This window comes from Panicum virgatum, chromosome 6K (assembly GCF_016808335.1).
Source record: "Panicum virgatum strain AP13 chromosome 6K, P.virgatum_v5, whole genome shotgun sequence".
Taxonomy (NCBI): domain Eukaryota; kingdom Viridiplantae; phylum Streptophyta; class Magnoliopsida; order Poales; family Poaceae; genus Panicum; species Panicum virgatum.
The window spans coordinates 5,835,019-5,857,082 of NC_053141.1; the positions used below are offsets into that span (position 1 = coordinate 5,835,019).

At 44.9% G+C, this 22,064-nt stretch overlaps 1 protein-coding gene across 6 annotated transcripts; it reads left to right on the forward strand.

Moving 5' to 3' along the window:
• The first annotated feature begins 6,974 nt into the window (after window positions 1-6,974).
• On the forward strand, window positions 6,975-18,542 carry LOC120711431 (oxysterol-binding protein-related protein 2A-like). 6 transcript variants are annotated; one of them, XM_039996942.1, is made up of 10 exons: window positions 6,985-7,449; window positions 9,191-9,553; window positions 9,808-9,886; window positions 10,058-10,452; window positions 10,911-11,066; window positions 11,333-11,500; window positions 11,601-11,741; window positions 17,328-17,555; window positions 17,639-17,752; window positions 17,884-18,542. In XM_039996942.1, exons 1-10 carry the CDS (start codon window positions 7,057-7,059, stop codon window positions 18,037-18,039), a joined length of 2,193 nt encoding a protein of 730 aa, XP_039852876.1. In that variant the 5' UTR covers window positions 6,985-7,056; the 3' UTR covers window positions 18,040-18,542. The 6 variants fall into 6 exon arrangements, with proteins under 6 accessions (XP_039852878.1, XP_039852879.1, XP_039852876.1 ...); XM_039996947.1 differs by lacking the exon at window positions 6,985-7,449 and adding an exon at window positions 8,792-8,856; XM_039996946.1 differs by lacking the exon at window positions 6,985-7,449 and adding an exon at window positions 8,808-8,842.
• Window positions 18,543-22,064: the final 3,522 nt, after the last annotated feature.

Consider the following 22,064-nt stretch of genomic DNA (forward strand, 5'->3'; position numbering starts at 1 on the left):
AGGATCCAAGATCTCCTTCACAATGAATCGTGCGAGCTGCTCGCACACGGCATTAATCCGATGAACATCAAAAGCAGCATTGTAGACCATTGAAATATATCACGAGTGTGTGTGCGCGCGCTGTTTCCATTTACCTCTCTACTTATTATTCCATGTTCTTGACACATGGGCCAAGGCCAAAGTGTTCTCCAATTCAATGGTTGGTTACCCGTACCATCCGTCCATCCGCCAATTCAATATGTGAACTGTGACTGGATCCAAGACCAAATAAAATATGAATAAACTTATCTCGCTCATATTGTAGCAGGTAAAGACAAAAACTAATCTCCTGTAGACCATTAATCAGTTCGTAATTTAAACCACTGTATTCCACCCATTCACAAATGGTGAATAGTTTAAAAATGTAGCACGGTTAAAATGTTTAATCATCCAAACTACCACAAGGTACTTCTATGTTTACAAAGTGAGTAGAAAGACTTCATGATCCATAATAAAAAAAATCGTTTACAGGCCCGCTGTTAAACAATAATAGCCCAAGAAAATTTATAATCTTGTTTTAAACCGTACTTCTATTGCTTTGCATGCCTTGGAGACTGCCCACAACAAAAGTGCTGGGATGCCCTTGTGTGTGGTAATAAAGAAATAAGTTGAGTGCACGGTGCACAAGGGCAACACCGTGTTTTCTAGGTCAAGCGTGGGGCCCGCACATCGCCCCGGTAGGATCTCGTGTGCTCTGGGTGGCTGAATCTTCAGCGGTCCGATCAGGCTACATTCACAAGCTAATTAAGCTCTTCCAAAACGATGGGCATCGTACTTGATAAGCTTGAACAAACAGGAAGTGATGAACAAATCGCCACAGTACTTGGAATATTATTACAGTACCACTCCTATTTTAGAGACGTTTTTTTTTTTTTTTGCTCTACAGGTAGGTGCAATTGACTCGAATAGATACTGCCTCCAGTCCTTGACATTTTGAGCAAAGGTAACAAGTTATGGATCAATGGATGCATTTATTCTCATTTTTTTCACCGATCCTTGATTTGAGTTACAACAAGAGTTGAAGTCTAGAGTCATATTATGATGATACGCAAAGTTTATGAGGTAAACTATAAGACATCACTACTACTCCTAAATTACATATGCTCCAAAAATATAGCTAGTTTAAGATTTATCCCAAGTCAAACTATTTTAGATTTGACCAATCATATGACTAAGACCTATGACATTAAATTTGTTTAATCACATTAGTCATGAAATATATTTTCTGTATTATTTAATTTGATGCCGTCTACGTGAATTTTTCATATATGAACTTGGTCAGACTTGAGATATTTTGGCATAGAACAAACCTAAAAATAGCTAAATAGCTATGGAAGGAATATTATATTTTTTTTAAAAAAAGTGTTGTTTAACTATTCCAAGTGTCCCGGCCATTTCCCATGCACAGTACTACCTGCTTCGTCATCAACAGCTTAATCTGGCACCGACTCTTGGGATCCAATCATCGGTCCATACTGTCAGTGAGAGCAATTTCCTAAGCACGGGTACGTAGCTGCTGGCATCTAAGCTACCCTAGAAGAGTCTTGCTGCCTTGCAGGTCAAGCGGGGCACACCAGGAATATTTTTTATATTTTAACTCTTTTAAAACTAATATTTTATAAATAATCTCTCTCAAACTAAAATTCCAAGAAGTAGCCCTTTTGGTCACACCACGAAACTTGGCATGACTTATAACTGAGTCGCGCCATTGCATGTGGCGTGACTCAACTGCCACGACAGCGCGACCCGAGATTGATTTCCACATGGTGCTGACGAAGCAAAATGAGCTGAGCTAGTCACGACAAGTTGCATGGCGCGACCCAACATTGAGTCACGCCAATGCATGGCGTGACCCAAAGAGGCTGTTAGCAGTGCGCAAAAATATAATCTGTTTAGCCATATTTCGTTATTTGTTTTAATTTGTAAATGGTCTTCTAAATTTTGAAACTTGACATACACAATATATAAAGTGTCTGCGTTCCATTTTAACTATTTGCACTCCAATACATTATGTGGGAAATGAGAAATCCAATTTCTAATTATGCTAAATGGTTAGGCTTAGCATATGTGCAGGATTACACTTAGCATAACTAGAATTTGGATTTTTTATTTTCTACATAATATATTGGAGTGAAAATGCTTAAAATGGAATACAAATACTTTATATATTGTACCTGTTAAGTTTCAAGAATTTAGGAGACTGTTTGGTAATTAAAACAAATGACAAAATATGACTAAATGGATTGTATTTTTGCGCACTTAAAAGCAGCCTCCTTGGCCAGTCACGGCAGCATGCTTAACACCCCGGAAACTAAACACACCCTATATTATTCTAATAACGGATGAACCCGAAGTTTAATTAACTAGTAAGCAATACAATTACAACAGTCATATAAATTTTTTTCCCTCGAGACATCGTTAGATGCGAGTACTCATATGCAAGAACTCCACCGACTGGACTGACATATTATGAGATTAACAGAGTCTTTGCCTGCCATAATAACGTTGATGAGAATATCCCCTGTTAATATAAAAATAACTAGCCACATATCACACATACTCCATCCATTCCAGAAAAAACTGTTTGTTTAGAAAATTTCATATAATTTACTACTAGTGAAAAATGATCATGTTACCTCTAATTAAGGACATGTACAATAGTTAGACAGCATACGTCTATATAAGTCCACGTAAGCAAAATGAGGTGATGTGGCCATCATTAAATGAGGAAACAATGTGTTGTTGTCTACTATCTCGTCTACTACTCTGGCTCGTGCTCCCATTCAAAATAACATCAACTGTCGGCATCATCCATGCCATCAGCATGTGGCACTTGGTTTTAGAAGCTGCTACTGGACAGTTGCAAACCCGGATACTCCAGGTATAGCGGGCCAGGGTTCAGACATCCGATCCTCAGCACGGCCTCAAAAGAATCTAGCCGTTGTCAGAGTAGCCTATTTAGTGTTGGTGGAGAGTGCCTCCGGATCGGACGAACACTACCACAGTAAGGAAGTGCGCGAAGCAAACAACTCTGGACCAAACGCAAAGGCTTCGCTGAATCGAGCAGAATTCTCTCTCTCTCTCTCTCTCTCTATTCAATCTCCCTCATCAACGTACAGCGGATCGGGTATTTATAGGTGGCGGTTCATCTAACAATCCTCGTAATTACACTGTGATGCCCCTAACAACTATATTCTTGGAATATTTCAAGGACAAGGCCGTATTTTTACATCACGTAGTGGATTACAGCTGGACTTCTACTGTTCCCCGAGCCCGGCTTCGTACGTCATCATACGTCAGCTCGGCCTTCGCTATCCTCGAGGGGCGCCCCTTCTGCTGTAGTTCTCGAGTCTTCGGCTGAATTCTTTAGTTTCTTCGCTTGGCTTTGCCGGGTGTCTTCGCCCAAGGGGCTTCGTCTCTTCGCCAGGCGTCTTCGCCCGAGGGGCTTCGTCTCTCCGCATGGCTTCGCTTGGCGTCTTCGCAAGGCTCCCTCTCCGACTCTTCGCAAGGCTTCGCTTGATTGCTCGAATAGTGGACCCCGCATGGCTCCTTCAGCGCGCGGGCCTTCGGTCAATGGCCAAAGGTGGTGTCCCCAACATTTAGTACTAGTTGGAACCACCAGCCGGTACTAAATGGTTCCCAAGACACTGCACGCGTTAGTACTGGCTCAATTTGCGGCCAGTAGTAACACTAACGAATAGCTCTTTCTCTAATAGTGATAATGTATTAGAGTGCTAATGGTTAAAATGGAACGCAAACACTTTATATATTATTCCTATTAAGTTTTAAAAATTTAGGATATTGTTTGCTAATTAAAACAAATAAAGAAATATGGCTAAACAGATTATATTTTTTGCACTCGGAGGTCGCGCCATGCATGCCGACGTGACTGGCCAAGGAGACTGTGCAAGTGCGCAAAAATACAATCTATTTAGTTAATTTTGTCATTTGTTTTAATTAGCAAACAGTCTTCTAAATTTTTGAAACTTAATAGGTACAATATATAGAGTATGTGTGTTCCACTTTAAGCATTTGCACTCTAATATATTATGTAGGAAATAAAAAAATCCAATTTCTAATTATGTTAAGTGAATTCTGCACATATGCTAAGTCTAACAATTTAGGATAATTAGAAATTGTATTTCTCATTTTCCACATAATGTATTGGAGTGCAAATAGTTAAAATGGAACACAGACACTTTATATATTGTGCCTGTCAAGTTTCAAGAATTTAGGAGACTATTTACTAATTAAAACTAATAATGAAATATGACTAAACGATTATATCTTTGCGCACTGTGAGAAGCTAGCCTCCTTGGGTCACGCCATGTATTCCGGCGTGACTCAATGCTGGGTCACGCCATGCAACTTGGCGTGACTAGCTCAGCTCATTTCGCCCCGTCAGCACCACGTGGAAATCGATCTCGGGTCGCGCCACCGTGGCAGTTGAGTCACGCCACATGCAATGGCGCGACTCAATTACAAGTCACGTCAAGTTTCATGGTGTGACCAAAAGGGCTACTTATTGAAATTTTAGTTTGAGAAGAGTTATTTATAAAATATTAGTTTTAAAAGGGTTAAAATATAAAAAAATTCCACACCAGACACGCACACGTGCCACCGCTAGTGGGCCTGACATTTTGATTTGACCAAAGAAAAGCGAAAAGATGTCTTCTAAGCAAAACTATCAAAGACTTCATTTTCTGACAACACCTAAGGAAACACTTTGATTAGAGACTGAGTGGTGTTTGTTGCCTTGTTTTATGATAATTTTTATACTAAAGCCCTACAAAAAGCTGATATTATGCTTCTAAGGAAACACAGTTAGATATATATTTTTAGTATGGATGCAATAAAAATAAACTAAGCTATAGTTAACCCTATTTGTGAAGCATCAACCCTGTTTGAGATGCCAGATGTTTTCTTGAGTAGAATTTCTTGAATTTCATATAATATTTCTAAGGTGTACCTAACTTTACTGATTATAATACTATCGATCCTCTGACGAATTCCAAGTTTAGATTTTTCCCCTCCATTTTCCATATATCCCCTTGCAACTTTGTTAGAGCTCATATTGCATGGTTTAGCTAGTAGCCACTCAATGGTGTCCTAGGTAGCACACTTCTGGAGTGAAGCAACTGCCTTCAATCACAAAACAATCCCACCAGAGGGTTAAGTGGGAAGCTACTCTCACCACTCCCTACTACCTACCGGTCTACTAGCTAGTACACCCCTCTCTTTTAAAAAAAAATCACTGCCAGTACACTTTAACTATGCATTAAGGCCCACTAAATCTAGTCATAGCATGTGAACCACTCCTGATCCCTATGACATTATCATGTGCTCCTACATCTGGTAAACAGGGCTCCGTGTCTTTACATATAATTTCTACTCCTCTTGTGTTTTGCTTCTTTGCATTATTTTTGTAATTCCCCAAGAACCCTGTTTCTAAAGTGTAAGTTGTAAGAAGATACACCACATAAAGTTTACAAAATGCAGATACAAGAAAAAAAATAAGTATACAAGACAATTTTTCCAAGAAAAATAAAATCCATTATGACCCAAAAATATGCAAAATAATGTATCCAAAGGTTCAGATAACCATATATAGCACCATGATCTTCAGGAACCAATATTTCCACAAATAAAGTTAGGATAAATCCAAAATTGTCCAAAATAGTTTTTTAACACCTATCTCTATCTTGTATGAGCACTAAATTACAAACACTAGATAATACATAGAGATATCTTAAGATACAAGTTAGAACATATAACATTTTTGTCCCCATCGCTGGAAATAAAAGGGCCATGCTTAAATTTTTTTTTGAAAATTACGGCAGGAGCGCTGCCAGGCATGCTTAAATCAGTTTCTGCTTTTTAAGAACGGGTACAGCTCCTGGGTGTCACTAGCTAATAAAGGAACACACTTTTAGTGTGAAATTGTGAAGTTTGTGATGCTATGTGAACCTATCTTCAGAAAGTTCACCTAAAGTTCCAGCCATTCACGTCAGATAGCAAAAGCAATGCAAGATAAAAAAAAAACAAGCCAGCAATAAGCAATTTATACGTACACGCAACTACACTAAACCTCCAATAGACATTTAAACTCTTTTTTTTTCCAAAAAACCCCATCAATAATATTAGAAATAACTCGGTTCGCAGCCACAAAACTTGTAAATAGCTATGGGGTATTGCATTGAATAAAAAGAAATTCCTTTTTATAGAGGGATTCCACCATGTGCAACAACATAGGTTCCTACTTTGCATCATCTAGTGAGTATACCAAGGTGTTGTATAGACAATTTCTAATTTTTGTTGTAAAGAAAATTAAGATGATATGACAAACTAATCCTTTTATCAGCCACAGGAGAGACCGGATTAGTTAGTGGATTAAAGAGCGAATGTGGTGGTTGTTGTAGTTTTCTAGACAGAGGCCAGGCAAAAACAAAGAACCAGAACCCCCCCCCCCAAGACCTCAAATAAAGCCCGGTTTGTTTTTAGTACAGTACAACGCAGACGCTCACAACACGCACGCATACTCACCCTATGAACACATATACGCAAACCCTACCTCTATGAGCACATCCGAAGAACTGGACCGGCATATCTGGAGATTCCCGAAGTCATCATTAGTGCCTCATTGTCGACGGGAACGTCGCTTACCACTTAACGCATAACGCCGAAAAATCTTGGAATAAATTTAAAAAAGTGCGAGCACCCGTGCTAAATCGAAAACTTGAACCCGGATGAATAAGTTCCACCACAGCGGACCTAATGAACTGATCTATGATGAGTTCGCATAAAGCCCGGTTTGTTTGTAACCAGGGGAGGAGAGCACCGAGAGGAAGTGGGCCCCACACATAAATAGCGGCCAACCGCTGCTAAAAATAAAGCGTGGCGCGGCGAGCGAAACTCGCGTCTCTCCCCCACTTCCCCGCGTCCCCTCCCTCCCCCGCTCGCCGTCGCCTCGCCGTCGCAGCCGCCGTCGCAGCCGCCGCCGCCGTTCGTCGGAGCGGGATGACGCAGAGCATGAGCGGCCGCGGCGGGAGCGGCCGTGGGTACGGACTCCACCACCACCACCACAGCGCGCTGTGCTGCCTCTCCGCCGCGCCGCCGCTGCCGGGGGACGCCACGCCGACGCTGCCGCTGGCGCCGGACCCCACCGCCGCCGCCGCGGCGGCCTCGGGAGCGGCGGTGGCGGTGGAGGGGGTGCTGCACAAGTGGACCAACTACGGCCGCGGGTGGCGGGAGCGCTGGTTCTCGCTCCGCGACGGCGTCCTATCCTACTCCAAGATTCGGGCCGGCGCGGGGGCCGGCGCCGCGGAGGAGGACGGCGAGGTCAGGCTGATCGGCTCCAGGGTCGGCGGCGCGCGCCACACTGAGAAGCCCACCGGCGTCGTAAGCCTCAAGGTCCGTGCTCGCCCTCGCCGGCCCCCTCTCGTGCGGTTCGTGTGATCCGGTGGGGCAGATTCCGATCTCTCGATTTCGCCCTCTCTTTTCTCAACAATTTTATCCCCACATTTGCAAGTGCTCGTTCGGTGGATGCAATTCAAGTCTAACTTTAACCTTTCACCGCGATCACTCCCGTTGAATTTCTGTTTTTTTTTCTTCCTCTTCTTCTCGTACTGTGATTTCTGAATCTGTGTTCGTGGGGAATTCGTTTCGTTGCCTCCATTAACAATCCAATCCAGCCAGCGCTGCTGTTCGCTGGAACGCATTATTACCCCACCGGATCAAGTGTTGAATATTGTGGCAGCCAAATAAATCTTTTTTAATCGCTTCTGGGTTCTTTTTGCGGGGGGTGCAAGGTAGATTCTCGTGTCGAGTTCTGCCTCATGACGATGGAATGGTAGGTGGGAGACATCGTCACATTGCTGGATCGAAGTGACGTGACCTCTCTTTTCTATTTTCCTTTTGCCAGGATACTCGCATTCATTCCATCCTTCTCCTTGTCTGTGCATTGCCGTGACAAATCATTCAATCCTGTCCATTTTGTTGCTTAGGTCATCGTTTCCTCTAATCCGTTCCAATGGTGCTACCATTAACAGGCATGATTAATTAACCAACTGATTAACCACCTGATTAGTGGTCTTAAGACCGTTCTTGTCTAAACTTAGCAGAACCTAGTAGTTTAGCTATAGGGAACAAATGGCGCCTCTCCTCCCATCCCCCCCCCCCCCCCCTCCCTCCTGATACTAGTATTTCCAAAAAGGGCCGTACCTTTCTCTGTCACGTGGTCAGGCACATCTTTGCACGTAAAGCTCTGACCGTTTCGCAGAATTTTGTCTAAATTTCAAGCCTTGTTGTCGTTTCCGAAAAGGATGAGGGCTCTGTTGCCATTCTATTGATCAAGATCGATAGGACAACCAAGTTTATCAGTTAGTCGCAGTCTTATTACTGTGCACTTTTTTTAAACCCAAAACATGCGGTATGATAGGATTCATCCATATGGATGAGTACATGACGGATGCTATGTGATAATTTGAATTATTTAATGTGATTAGAGGGTTGGATATGCTCTGAGGATACTTTTGGAATTTGCATTATTGATTTGTACTGCTCCAGGGGTTGCTTTTCCACGATGCTTTTACTAGCTGTTGAACTCCCAGTGTTAGTACTATCACTGGGTCTTTTCATGGTCTTTACCCATGGGTCCCAAGAATTAAAGCCTGTACAGTCGATCCAAGTGGCCACATAGAGCAAGGGAGCCTAGGAGAGGGAATAAAATTTGGGGGGGGGGGGGGGGGTGGAGCCTGTGGTCTATGTCAGATTGAGTGCGGCCTTTGGATCTTCAACTGCATAGGTTGTTTTCTTGAGGTAGATTGTAGATTGGCTCCACTTTCGATTTCATTCTTGTTGCCCTTTCCCCTGACCCTTTGGTTGAAATTGAAGGGAGAAGGGTACTCATTGGATGGATTTTTTGGGGAATACCATACTGGGTTCTTAAATCCGTTTTCATCTTTTCCTCCCTTTTTTGGGGGTCTTACTTCTTAATAGAAGTTTCAGGTGCTGTGTACAAATATATTGGATGTTAATCTGTGTATATGACTGTGTATGCTTTTCATATGGCTGATGGATAGTGTGGTACATTTAAAGTTCTAGACATTTTCATGGAAAGTATAGGGCAGCTGATGAGTTACTATGTTTCTAGGTGTCAGCATTTCGGGAGAGTAAGTCTGACGATAGGAGATTCTACATATTTTCCCCCACAAAGACGCTTCACTTGAAGACAGATTCAAAAGATGACCGTGTTGTCTGGATTGAGGCCTTGATCTTGGCAAGGAGTGTGTACTCTCTCAGGTCACTCAGCGGAAGAGTAACTTTCGTGCAGTGCGATGTTTCGATTTCAACTACAAGGCTTCGAGATCGAATGCATCAGGAGGGTCTGAACGAGAATCTTATTCAGGACTGTGAACAGATTGTACTTTCTGAATTCTCAAGCTACCGGAAGCAACTCAAGCGGCGTTACGAGGATTACTTAAGCTTGTTTGGGTCCTGCAGGCACAATTTCGAGGTAAGAGCAGCTGCATACGTTCTTTGTATGTGTTCAAGACTTTGCACAAAAGTGACAAGTAGCAGGAACCACCTCAATGGCTGAAAGTAAGAAATATAGTTCTTGGTAAACTTGTGGGTTCTTAAATTCTTGCTAATCAGTAGATCTCGTGTTGAAATAGTTACACAAATTTGCAAAGGTTACTCCTTGAATGGTTACTCTCCTCTTTTTCCTGCAGGAATTTTACATAGTGTATTACACACATATTTGTGCAGGAAGGCAAAGATGAAAGTATAACACAGGGGGAATTGACAAGAAATGACTTTTCTAGTTCTCGGCATGGAAATTTCAGCGGTACGATTTTGACACACACTGGGTTATTTCCTGCTGTAGTTGCATGATCTACTTATCTGTTTCTTGTGTCTGTATTTCAATCTTTTCATGTTTGTGTTTCAAGTAGCCTGAGCACCATTATTTCCTAAGAACCAGCATTTTGTTAATGGTACAATGGTTGTTCTTTCCCAGAATATAGCACAACAGAATCTGATGAGTTTGAAAAGAACGATGGAGGTGAATTGACCTGTGAAGAAGAAACTCCATTCTTTGATTCTGTGGACTACTTCATAGAATCAAACAACAGGTCTTCAACCATGCTAAGTGGTCAGGAAGTTGTGGATACCCAAACACAAGATTCTAGTGACAGGTTACCACAAATCAGACGAAGGACTAGACTACCAGAGCCTACAGAGAAGGAGAAAGGGATCAGTCTCTGGTCCATTATTAAAGATAGTGTTGGAAAGGACTTGACACGAGTTTGCCTTCCGGTTTACTTCAATGAACCTCTCTCATCCCTTCAAAAGTGCTTTGAAGATTTGGAATATTCATACCTCTTGGATCAGGCCTATCAATATGGAAAAATGGTAAGATCACTTTCGTGTCTTTGATATTGCATGTCTAGGACATTCATCTGCTTGCTTTTGATGGGAGTTCAGAGATCAATGAAATGGTGGCATCAATCCCTTTACCATATCACTATTCGAATCAACACACCCAATCTGCAAATGTGATTGAGGCATGCTAAAACTAGATGCATAATATCTGCCAGAACCCATAAAAATTATGATGCCTGGTACTTGTTGATGCAGTATACTCTACTACTAAGCTTGGAAGTTTATTGATCTTACAAAAGTGATAGGTGTTATCACAGTATTATAGTTTGACATGTTAGTTTTGTTCAGATATGATGTATTAGTATCACTTGAGTTTGAGAAATGCTGCAATTTTGTGTATCAATGTATAGCATGTTTCTAATATTGTGCATGTTACTATATCTTACAAGGATTTTTGCTCTTTTTTATCTTATATATATAAAATCTAGGGAAACAGTCTCATGAGAATTCTCAAAGTGGCTGCTTTCGCAGTCTCTGGTTATGCTTCATCTGTTGCAAGACCTTGCAAACCATTCAATCCATTGTTAGGAGAGACCTATGAAGCTGATTACCCTGATAGAGGAGTTCGTTTTTTCGCAGAAAAGGTTAGTTGAGGACTCTTTGTTGTTCTTATTCAAGAGATCGTGTTTGGGTCCCTGGGGGAAGGAATAGTGAGAAACTCTATAGATTTACAAAGAAAGTAAAGTTTCCTTTTTCCTTTATGTTCATATAATGCAAACTTGATAAAGCTATGCAATGTCATGTAATTTCTGATAAAGCTGCGCCCCTTTCTTTACCTTGTACTGATCAGCTACTTTGCATCGGAGGCTTTTAATTTCATCATGTTGCTGTTCAACATTTCCACCAATAGGTTAGTCATCATCCAATGCTGATTGCCTGCCACTGTGAAGGCAAGGGTTGGAAATTCTGGGGCGACAGCAATCTCAAATCCAAATTTTGGGGGCAGTCAATTCAAGTTGAGCCAGTTGGCATTTTGACTGTGGAATTTGACGATGGTGAAATCTTCCAATGGAATAAGGTGTGTAGCACAACTAGAGATGGTGAAATCTTCATCTCTGATTGATACTCTATGTTTTCTCATAACTAAATTATGTTTTTACACAATAATGCCTTTTCAGGTTACAACGACTATTCATAACCTCATCCTTGGGAAGTTGTACTGCAGCCACCATGGAACCATGCACATAAAAGGGAATCGTCAGTATTCATGTAAACTTAAGTTCAAAGAGCCATCACTTCTTGACCGGAATCCTCGCCTAGTAAGTGTTAACTCAAATATTACTGCTGTTAACTGGGATGTTGAGCCCACATGTTTTCCTCTTCAGCACATTGCCTTATGACCAATCTGTGGTTCACTCATTACCTTCTTTTGTACTGTTGGCATTTGAATACAAAGAGTTTGCATGATTACGTTCACATCTGTCAGATGAACTGTTGTGGACACCTTCTTTGGCAAGAAGTACCAGCGCAAGAAGAAGGAAGGTGTCTCTCCAGCTGCGGCATAGTTAGTTTTGATTTAGTTTCCTTTTTATTTGTCTGTAATTTAGGAAGTCTTGGATACTCTAGAGACTCTATATATATTGTAAGAGCTGCGGCTCCAAAAGGTTATGCAGAAAAGTTAATCCTTGTGCTCAGAGCCTCAAGCGAGGGCGAGCTAGGGCATTATCAATCTGCTACTCGTGCCAATCTCCACAAGCCATAACAACTCTGGTATCAGACTAGGGATCCTCCTTGGCCTGATCTGCACTCCGCCGCCCACCACAACCCCACCTTCCCCTGCGCGCCGCTAACCCTCATCGCAACCCCGCCATGGCTGCAGACGACGACAACGACACCCCCATCACCAAGGCGATCCTCGACGAGGTGGTTGACAAGCTCGTCAAACTCGTCGGCGACAACGGCCGGAAGCTGGACACCGACATGGCGGACTTTCGTTAGGAGCTCCGTCTCCTCTCGACGTCCATCAAGAACGTCCAGACTCAGGTTTTGGATCGGCAAGGCCGCTTCGACACCGACGCATCCTCGGCATCTGGACCCTCGCTGGCGCCGACCCACAAGCTGCGCTTCCCCAAGTTCAACGGCTCCGACGACCCTATTACATGGCTCCACAAAGGGGAGCAATTCTTCCGCGCCTACGGCACGCTGGACCATCTCAAGGTCTCGACTGCGGCGTTCTACCTCCAGGACGCTGCGAGCCAATGGTACTACCGCCTTGAGCAAAACCAGGGCATCCCGACGTGGACGCAGTTCGTCGACGGCATCAATCGCCGCTTCGGTCCTCCGCTCCGCAGCAATCCACTGGGCGAACTCACGCATCTGCGTCGCACCACGACCGTCGACGAGTACCAAGACAAGTTCCTGGTCCTGCTGGCGCGTTGCGAAGGCATCACCGAATCGCAACAGATCGCGATTTTCTCGGCCGGGCTCCAACAACCATTGAGCACGGACGTCGAGCTCGCGAAGCCAACGACACTGGAGGAGGCCATGGCCTTGGCGCGCGCGTTTGAACGCCGACAGTCCGCGTCCACGGAGGCACCCGCTGCTACTGGTCGCCTCCCGGCACGTCTTCCTCAGCGTTCCTCGACATCGTCCTCCAGGACGCCGCCGCCGACTAACACGCCGGGCTCGACATCAGCACTGCCCGGCGCCCCGTCCAAACCGGCGGTCCCTGCCGACGGGCGATTCAAGCGTCTGTCCCCAGAAGAGATGGCTCAACGCCGTCTCGATGGCCTTTGTTTCAACTGCCCTGAGAAGTTCTCCCGTGACCATCTCAAACACTGTACCGGCAAGGGCATCTACCTCCTGGAGATGTCTGCCGACGAGGACTCGCAGGACGGCAGCGAGTCAGACGAGGACTTGAAGATTTCATTGGCGGCCATCACCGGTATTCAGACGAGCGCGACATTGCACCTGACCGCTCGCGTCTGCGACACGCCCGCCACGGCCCTGGTCGACTCCGGTTCCACCCACTCGTTCATCGACGAAGCTCTGGCGCAACGCCTCGGTCAAAGACCAGTTCCTCGTCCCGGTCTCTCCGTGGGCGTGGCTAATGGCGATCGCGTGGCCTCGGCTGGACTGTGCAAGGCGGTGCACCTCGTCATCGGCAAGGAGGAGTTCACAGTCGACCTCTATGTTATTCCACTGGGCGGCTTTGGGATCGTCCTTGGCTGCGATTGGCTTCGCACTCTTGGCCCTATTCTCTGGGATTTCACCAATCTCACCATGCTATTTTGGCGCCATGATCACCGTGTCCAGTGGAGCGGCAACTGCACCCAGATCAACCCATGGGTGACAGCAACTGCGACGGTCGACTTTCTGACTGCCCTCCTGGACGAGTTTGCGGATTTGTTTGCTGAACCCAAGGGACTTCCGCCGCAGCGCACGTTCGACCACAAGATTCACCTGCTTCCGGGGACACCGCCAATTGCCGTGCGTCCATACCGTTACGCTCAGCTGCTCAAAGATGAAATTGAAGCTCAATGCCAAGCAATGTTGGCGCAAGGCATCATCCGTCAGAGTACATCGGCTTTCTCATCGCCGGTGCTACTGGTGCGCAAAAGAGATGGCTCGTGGCGGTTCTGTGTGGACTATCGTGCTTTGAACTGCAAGACAGTGCGTGACAAGTTTCCCATTCCCATTGTTGAAGAATTGCTTGACGAGCTCAAGGGTGCAGTATTTTTCACCAAGTTGGACCTGCGCAGTGGGTATCATCAGGTCCGCATGCACCCCGACGACATCGCCAAGACGGCGTTCCGGACGCATCACGGGCACTTCGAGTTCCTCGTGATGCCGTTCGGCCTCACCAATGCGCCGTCCACCTTCCAAGCGTTGATGAACGCGGTGCTGCAGCCATTCCTCCGGCGGTGCGTACTTGTTTTCTTTGACGATATTCTCATCTTCAGCAGGACATGGTCGGAGCATTTGCAGCACATCCGTGCGGTTTTCCTTGCTCTGCGTGAGCATGGCCTCGTCCTCAAGCGCTCCAAGTGCTCTTTTGGGGAGCAGCGGATCCACTACTTGGGTCATGTCATCTCCGACGGCGTGGTGGCGATGGACACTGACAAGGTCAGTGTAGTTCAAGCGTGGCCTCTCCCTCGCTCCGTCAAGGCGCTATGTGGCTTTCTCGGGCTCACGGGATACTATCGTCGCTTCATCCACAACTACGGCGTCATCGCGGCGCCGCTCACAGCCCTCCTGAAACGGGAGGCGTTCCTGTGGTCCACGGCGGCGACGGAGGCTTTCGACGCGCTGAAACATGCGCTCACCACGGCGCCGGTTCTTCAGCTGCCGGACTTCGACGAGCCGTTCATCGTCGACTGCGACGCCTCCGGCACGGGCTTTGGCGCGGTGCTTCATCAGGGAACCGGACCGATCGCTTTCTTCAGTCGTTCGGTCGCACCTCAGCACGCCAAGCTAGCTGCGTACGAGCGTGAACTCATCGGCCTCGTGCAGGCCGTTCGCCATTGGAGGCCATACCTCTGGACGCGGGAATTCATCGTCCGGACGGACCACTGCAGTCTCAAGCACCTCTTGGACCAACGGCTTGCCACCATCCCGCAGCACACATGGGTAAGCAAGTTGTTTGGCTATAGCTTTCAGGTGGAGTACAAGCCGGGCAAATTGAATGCAGCGGCCGACGCCCTGTCACGGCGTGATGAGCAAGGGCCGTGCACGTCGACTTGTGCAATTTCTAGGCCGGAGTTTGAGCTGTTCGACGACTTCAGGCAGGAGTCTCTTTCCCTTCCGGAGGTGGTGTCCAAACGCCAAGAGATCATGGCCGGTACTGCAGGCAAGGAGTGGTCTGTGGTTGACGATTTTGTGCTTCATCAAGGAAAAATTTTTGTTCCGGATTCCTCCACGTTCTGGCCACAGTTACTGGAACACGCGCATGGCGTTGGACACGAGGGCGTCCAGAAGTCCCTTGTCCGTCTGCGCTCATCGTTCTACAACCCTCGGGCTTCCAAGCACGTCCGTGAGTTCATCCGTGGGTGTTTGGTCTGTCAACGCAATAAGACCGAGCACCTGCATCCCGGGGGCTTGCTGCAACCACTCGACGTTCCGTCCATGGTGTGGAGTGATATAGCCATGGATTTTGTGGAAGGGTTTCCCAAAGTTGGAGGCAAATCAGTGGTGCTGACAGTCGTCGACCGTTTCTCCAAGATGGTTCACTTTGTCCCTCTTGGGCATCCCTACACTGCCCTCACGGTGGCTCAAGCTTTCTTCGACAACATCGTCAAGCTCCATGGTTTTCCGACGTCCATTGTCAGTGATAGAGACCTTGTGTTCACCAGTGGCCTCTGGACGGAGCTCTTCAAGTTGGCCGGTGTCAAACTCCGCCTGAGTTCGGCTTTCAGACCCCAAACTGATGGCCAATCAGAGGTGGCCAATCGGGTGCTCGGTATCTGCGCTGCCTCGCTGGTGACCGGCCGCGCAGCTGGCTTCGTTGGCTACCATGGGCGGAATTCTGCTTCAACACATCCTACCAGTCCGCGCTGCGCACGACGCCATTCCAAGTTGTGTATGGACGTGCACCTCCGGCCTTAGCATCGTATCAGCCAGGCTTGGCCCGTGTGCTTGCGGTGGACAAGCAGCTTCAGCATCATGATGTCTTCCTGTCCGAGATCAAGGAGCGCCTCCTTCAGGCGCAGGATTACATGAAGTCTTCCCATGACAAATCGCATCGAGAAGTCATTTTTGAGGTTGATGATTGGGTATGGCTCCGTCTACATCAGCGTTCCGCGGCAGGGATCACGAACGGTTCTAAAGGAAAGCTGGAACCACGATTCTACGGCCCATTTCAGGTGTTGGAGAGGATTGGTTCTGTGGCATACCGACTGCGTCTTCCTCCTAAGGCGCGCATTCATGATGTTTTCCACGTGGTGTTCTTGAAGAGGTACCATGGTGATCCTCCTTCCTCAATCGCCACTCTTCCTCCCATTGCTAATGGTCGAGTGTTACCAGTCCCAGCCAAGGTAATTCGAGTCAAACCAGCTCGCAATTCATGGGATTTGCTGGTCCAGTGGGAGGGACGCAGCCCTGCAGAAGCAACGTGGGAGCCCTTGCTGGAGTTCAAGGAGAAGTATCCTTCTTTCAAGCTCGAGCACGAGCTTTTCGGTCAGGAGGGGGGAAGTGTTGTGGACACCTTCTTTGGCAAGAAGTACCAGCGCAAGAAGAAGGAAGGTGTCTCTCCAGCTGCGGCATAGTTAGTTTTGATTTAGTTTCCTTTTTATTTGGCTGTAATTTAGGAAGTCTTGGATACTCTAGAGACTATATATATTGTAAGAGCTGCGGCTCCAAAAGGTTATGCAGAAAAGTTAATCCTTGTGCTCAGAGCCTCAAGCGAGGGCGAGCTAGGGCATTATCAATCTGCTACTCGTGCCAATCTCCACAAGCCATAACATGAACTGAGGGAAAGACACACTTGTGTTTTTTACTAGGAGTATGGTGGAAAAGAATCGCTAGTGCCATTGTAGAAAACACTGTTTCATTGCAAGAATTCGAATTACTGGTCTGAGGTCTCAATATGAGTTGTTACAGTTGGCATCCATTTGACTTTTGATTACATTTGGGGGAAGTGGGTTGCTCTTATTTTGATCATATACTTTCTGGGGTTTGGTTATTATACCGAAGTAGCAATTTACAAATTTCCATATGTATTTAGGTAGTTAGGTTACGGAGACATATCCTCCTCTTTAACATCTGACATCCGAGTTCGAACTTAGTTCAAATGGTATTATAAGCAGCTATTCATTGTTTTAATTTTTGGTTCACAAGTGCTTTTAGCATTATGTTTATGTCTTCATATCTGCATTTGTATTTATCTTTTGCATGCACTGTATCCACAGGTACAAGGTTTTGTAGAGGATAATGATGGGAACAAAGCTTCATTTTTAATAGGGAAGTGGGATGAAAGCATGTATTATAGTAATTCTGATAGTTTCAAGGTGAGAAGTGCTGATCAACTGAAAGGTGCCTCGCTATTGTGGGAAAAGAACAAACCTGCTCCTAATCCAACGCGGTACAATCTGTCTTCATTCGCTATCACATTGAATGAGTTAACCCCAGGGCTGCAGGTATGGGTGTAAATGTGATTGTCATGCAAGTGTACCATAATCAAGAGTTTTGTCCTAATTGCTTGGCCATTCCCCGGATATAGGAAAAACTTCCACCTACAGATTCACGGTTGAGACCAGATCAGCGCCACCTAGAGAACGGAGAATATGAAAAGGCGAACGCCGAGAAGTTGAGGTTGGAACGGCGTCAAAGAATGGTATTGTCCATGTCTCCTCTTTGTAAAATTTGGCACAATAGGGTCATGCTTAGTAAATTCCACAGAACTCTGTCAAATTGCATAAATCACTTGTCCTATATGCTGTTTCATCTTAGTCTGTCTCGTTACAGTCCACGAAACTTCAAGACAATGGCTGGAAGCCCCGGTGGTTCGAGCAGGACACTGACGATGGGACGTACCGCTACAAAGGCGGATACTGGGAAACAAGAGAGAAGGGACGCTGGGACGGGTGCCTCGACATATTCGGGGAGTTTTCTGAGACATGAGCACCCTGTTCTTGCAGTAGCAAAGGATCAAGCAGCCAGCACCCATCCGGCAACGCCATTTAGAAACGACGGAGCACCGCCATCTTCGCTGGAGCTCCTCTTGTTAAACAAGAAAAGGGGAGCACTGCACGAGGAATATTGGGGAAGGCGGCATTGCCATCCTGAACTGAATGGCAGCAGATATGGATGACGATGGAGGCATGGCCAGTCTGTTAGTATAGTATAGTCCCCATGCAAATAAGAATATTGGTCTCCATTCTTTGGTTCCTTGTGTTAAACATGGATCTGTTGTTGTTCTTGTTGAGTAGGCTACCCGGCCTTCATTTCATCATGGAAGAGATCTGCTTGCTCGGCTATGGCAAAATTCAGCCTGCCCGTGTAATGCTTTTGCCGATTGCAGCCAGGATGGGAAAAGAACCTTCTGTAGAGAAAAAGAGCCAGTAAACTTACATGAACCTGACATACTTTAGCAAATAAATTTCTTTTATTTCCTATGTGATGAATTGCCCTTTGCCTTCTTAATAAGCTACTTGCGTCCTAACGGTTGTGCCACTGGCAGAACTCACTGTCATTCCTGTGTTAGTTTCTTTGTTTACTGATTGCATCTTGTTTCCTTGCGTCACTATTATTTTCAGCAACGGCAAATCAGATCTAGGAAAAAGATTGAATTTCAACTGTAAATACCCTTCGAAGTAAATCCGTGTACAGCAAAAAGTTGAATTTATCACCACATAATTTACATATTTTTTATTGAAAATTGTACAACTTATTTTTCATCTGAAACCATATAGACTCAGAAATAATCACTACAGTACAATGTAGACCCCCAATATCGTAACTTCCTGAATTTCCTTTGGTTTTCCTCTTAGCTCCCTTCTTGAGTATCTCTTTAACCTAAGCAATATCATGGATCGATGATCATCTTTGGCATGGATTCAATTCGCGTCTCGCCTTAGATCAAGGCTTGGCAACCATCAGGCTCACTAGCCAATTATTCGTGGAAAACCCTTGAGGACTATTCCTGTTTGTTTTGCTTGAAACTTGCTTTTAATCGTGTAGTGGCTTAGCAAGCAATTTCGGAGGTTTGTGGTATTATTATTGAAGAAAGTTGAGTCTAGGGAAATTTTGGATTTGCAATAAGAAAATTGTTGTGGCTAATATGTTTAGTTGGGCTGCCAGTAGGAAAATCAATTCGGCAGGGACGGTCCCGGTAGACCTTAGTGTGAGGATCTGACATCCATTTGTGCTGCGTTTGTGAATATCTGAGTTATACTGTATAATTAAAAAGAAAAAGCGAGTTGTGTTTTCCGGTGAAGACAACACATGCAGTAGACGAGGGGTCTGGTGCGGCCTACCGGTTGGTGCCAATGGCCGACGAGCGGAGCGGCTGGGCAAAGTTGGGCCACAGGTATAATATAATCCAGCAGTTTTCCAGTCCCATGACAAATAAATAGTCGGCCACGCTAGACCCCAAAATAAAATAAGCACTATAAAATGATCCATTTCTAGGGTTTGGTTCCCTCTCTGTTCTCATGCTTGCATGGGCTTGTTTGATGTGTTTCATTCCGACGCAGCAGCCTGCACGAGCGCAAGCACCGGCGGCGAGATGAGAACCAGGTCCTCCACCTCTAATTACATAACACACTATAAGATTTCAGGAAGTCTTTGTGAGTACTTTAACTATTAAGTTGTTTCAAAATACACATCATCAATTGCAGTGGCGGACCCAGCAGGGTAGCACGGTAGTCCTAGGACTACCCTAAATTTTGTGATTTCCTTTAGTACTTATTAATAATTTAACAAACTTTTATGTAAAATATAGGAAATATTAACACATGTACTTGTTTGGACTACCCAAGATTAAAATTTTGGTTCCGCCACTGATCAATTGCTCTCAAATATTAATTTTACGAAGTTTTTATGGTTAGTATTTTAACTATTAATTTGTGAGTGTATGAATTGTACCGTGTAATTAAAAAAATAGCTCCCAAATCAATGGCGCAATAAAATGGCTAATCGAATTCATGAACACACGCAGCCTATAAAAGGAAATGGAGGGGGCAGTACATGGCTACATGCTGGTGGTCTAAAAAACAAAATGGCATACATGCCACGACTACATTGACGCCGGTCGATGAATTTACATCTGAAGGAAAGAACGGTCGTTGTCAATGAGATATTAACTAAAAAGACAATGTGTGCATTTTCACATATAGAAATTGAAATCAGTAACAATTCATCAAAATCGTTACTAGAAGTTTTTTTTTCAAACGAATTGCAACTTGTGGCATCTATAATTTATATTATGTTATACTGTTTCACAAAAGTTGAGGATCTAGCTCATTCTTGTTTAGTTGAAACCAAAATGCTTGTCGTCCATAAGACATGGACGACTAGGGTTTTTGTTGTGGTATAGAAAAAGAAGAAAGATGTAGTATGTTTGAGGATAAAGCTATTGTTTTTTATATAACTTATATATTTGTCCAACGATAGAATAACACATAAAAAAACATAATACAAATAACATACATCTATACAATAGAAGAAAAAAAATTATCCATAAAGTGTTTTTTTTCTTATGCTTCGGAACAGTTAGGGTTTAGGGTTTGTGATAATATACGGCATCTGAAGGACTGTTAGGGTTTAGTGACTTCCCAAGCTATGTGGTTGGAATGTCCGAGTTTGAGGAATTGCGCTCTCTTTAAACTCGTTGACAGGAAGCATTTCTATGAAAATTTGGAGCCTCACAAATTTGCAATTCTTGTCTATTTACCAAAAACAACCAGGAGCAGATCCAAGAACTCTTGGATCCTCCACTGTTTGAATATGTTCTCCACCTAACTGCTAGCTCGAGTCCCGCAAGAGAGCGATCATGATATCCACTGCACACTCCCTCTTCCTCCTCATTGTTATTGTGACGACAATGCCCCCCCCCCCCCCCCCCCCCCCCCCCCCCCCCCGCATCCGACGGTGCCATCAATCAAGATACCTAAATCGTGGCAAGGAGACAATAGTCTCGGCGGGTGGGGTGTTCGAGCTCGGTTCTTCAACCCAAGTGATGGTGCCGATGGCCGCTCCGGCACGTACCTCACCATGTGGCACACTTGTACCACAACATACCGGGGCCGAAGATTGTTGTGAGTGGCCAATCGCCGAAGCGTGCTCCTCAACTCTCCGTGCATTCTCCGACTGAGGTCTGTCGGCTGCCTCATCGTGCTCGATGTCCAGAATGACACCATTTGGTCTTCGGCGGCGCCAACGAATTGAAGGATGTGACTGGCTACAGCGGTACCGCGCGGTTTGTCGATAACGGCAACCTCATAATGAGTGGCAGCGATGGGAGCATGGCATGGCAGAGCTTCAACTTCCTTACCGACACGCTCATGCGGGTAGGGCGGATCTAGAAAATGAAAATAGGGGGGCTCGAACCCCCGTGCCTCCATGTTGGATTCGCCCCTGCATGGGAGTCTACTAATTCGCGAGCGCGTGCTAGGACGGTGGACAGCAATCGATTCCGAACATGTTGTCGGTGAAGTCTTTTTCACCACGGAAGGCTACTGCAGACTTTATTTCCATTCGTTCCTTTTTTTATTCATGGATCATCACTTAGTTTCTTTACCCATTTCATTCTCTTTAATCATTTCGTGGTAACCTGTTTTTTGAAATTTTACAACACAAACTTTAATGCAACATAAAATTTATAAGAAAAAAGTTATACACGTCAATTTAGTCCCCGCATAATTAGACAACACCAATTTATATCCCAAATTTATGAACAAAAGTTTGAATCAATTAGTATGAAAGTATGAGCAGAAACAATATAGGAACAAATTATGTGCATAAATTATGAACAGAAATATATATGAACAAATTTTATAATACAAGAACAAAAGTCATGAGCATAAGTTGTGGAAAAAAGGAAATATAAAGAAATCATATGAAGATAACTTATGAACAAATATTATGAAAAGAAATTGTAGCATAAGTTCGAAATAGAAAATAAAAAATCCGGGATTAAAATGTTG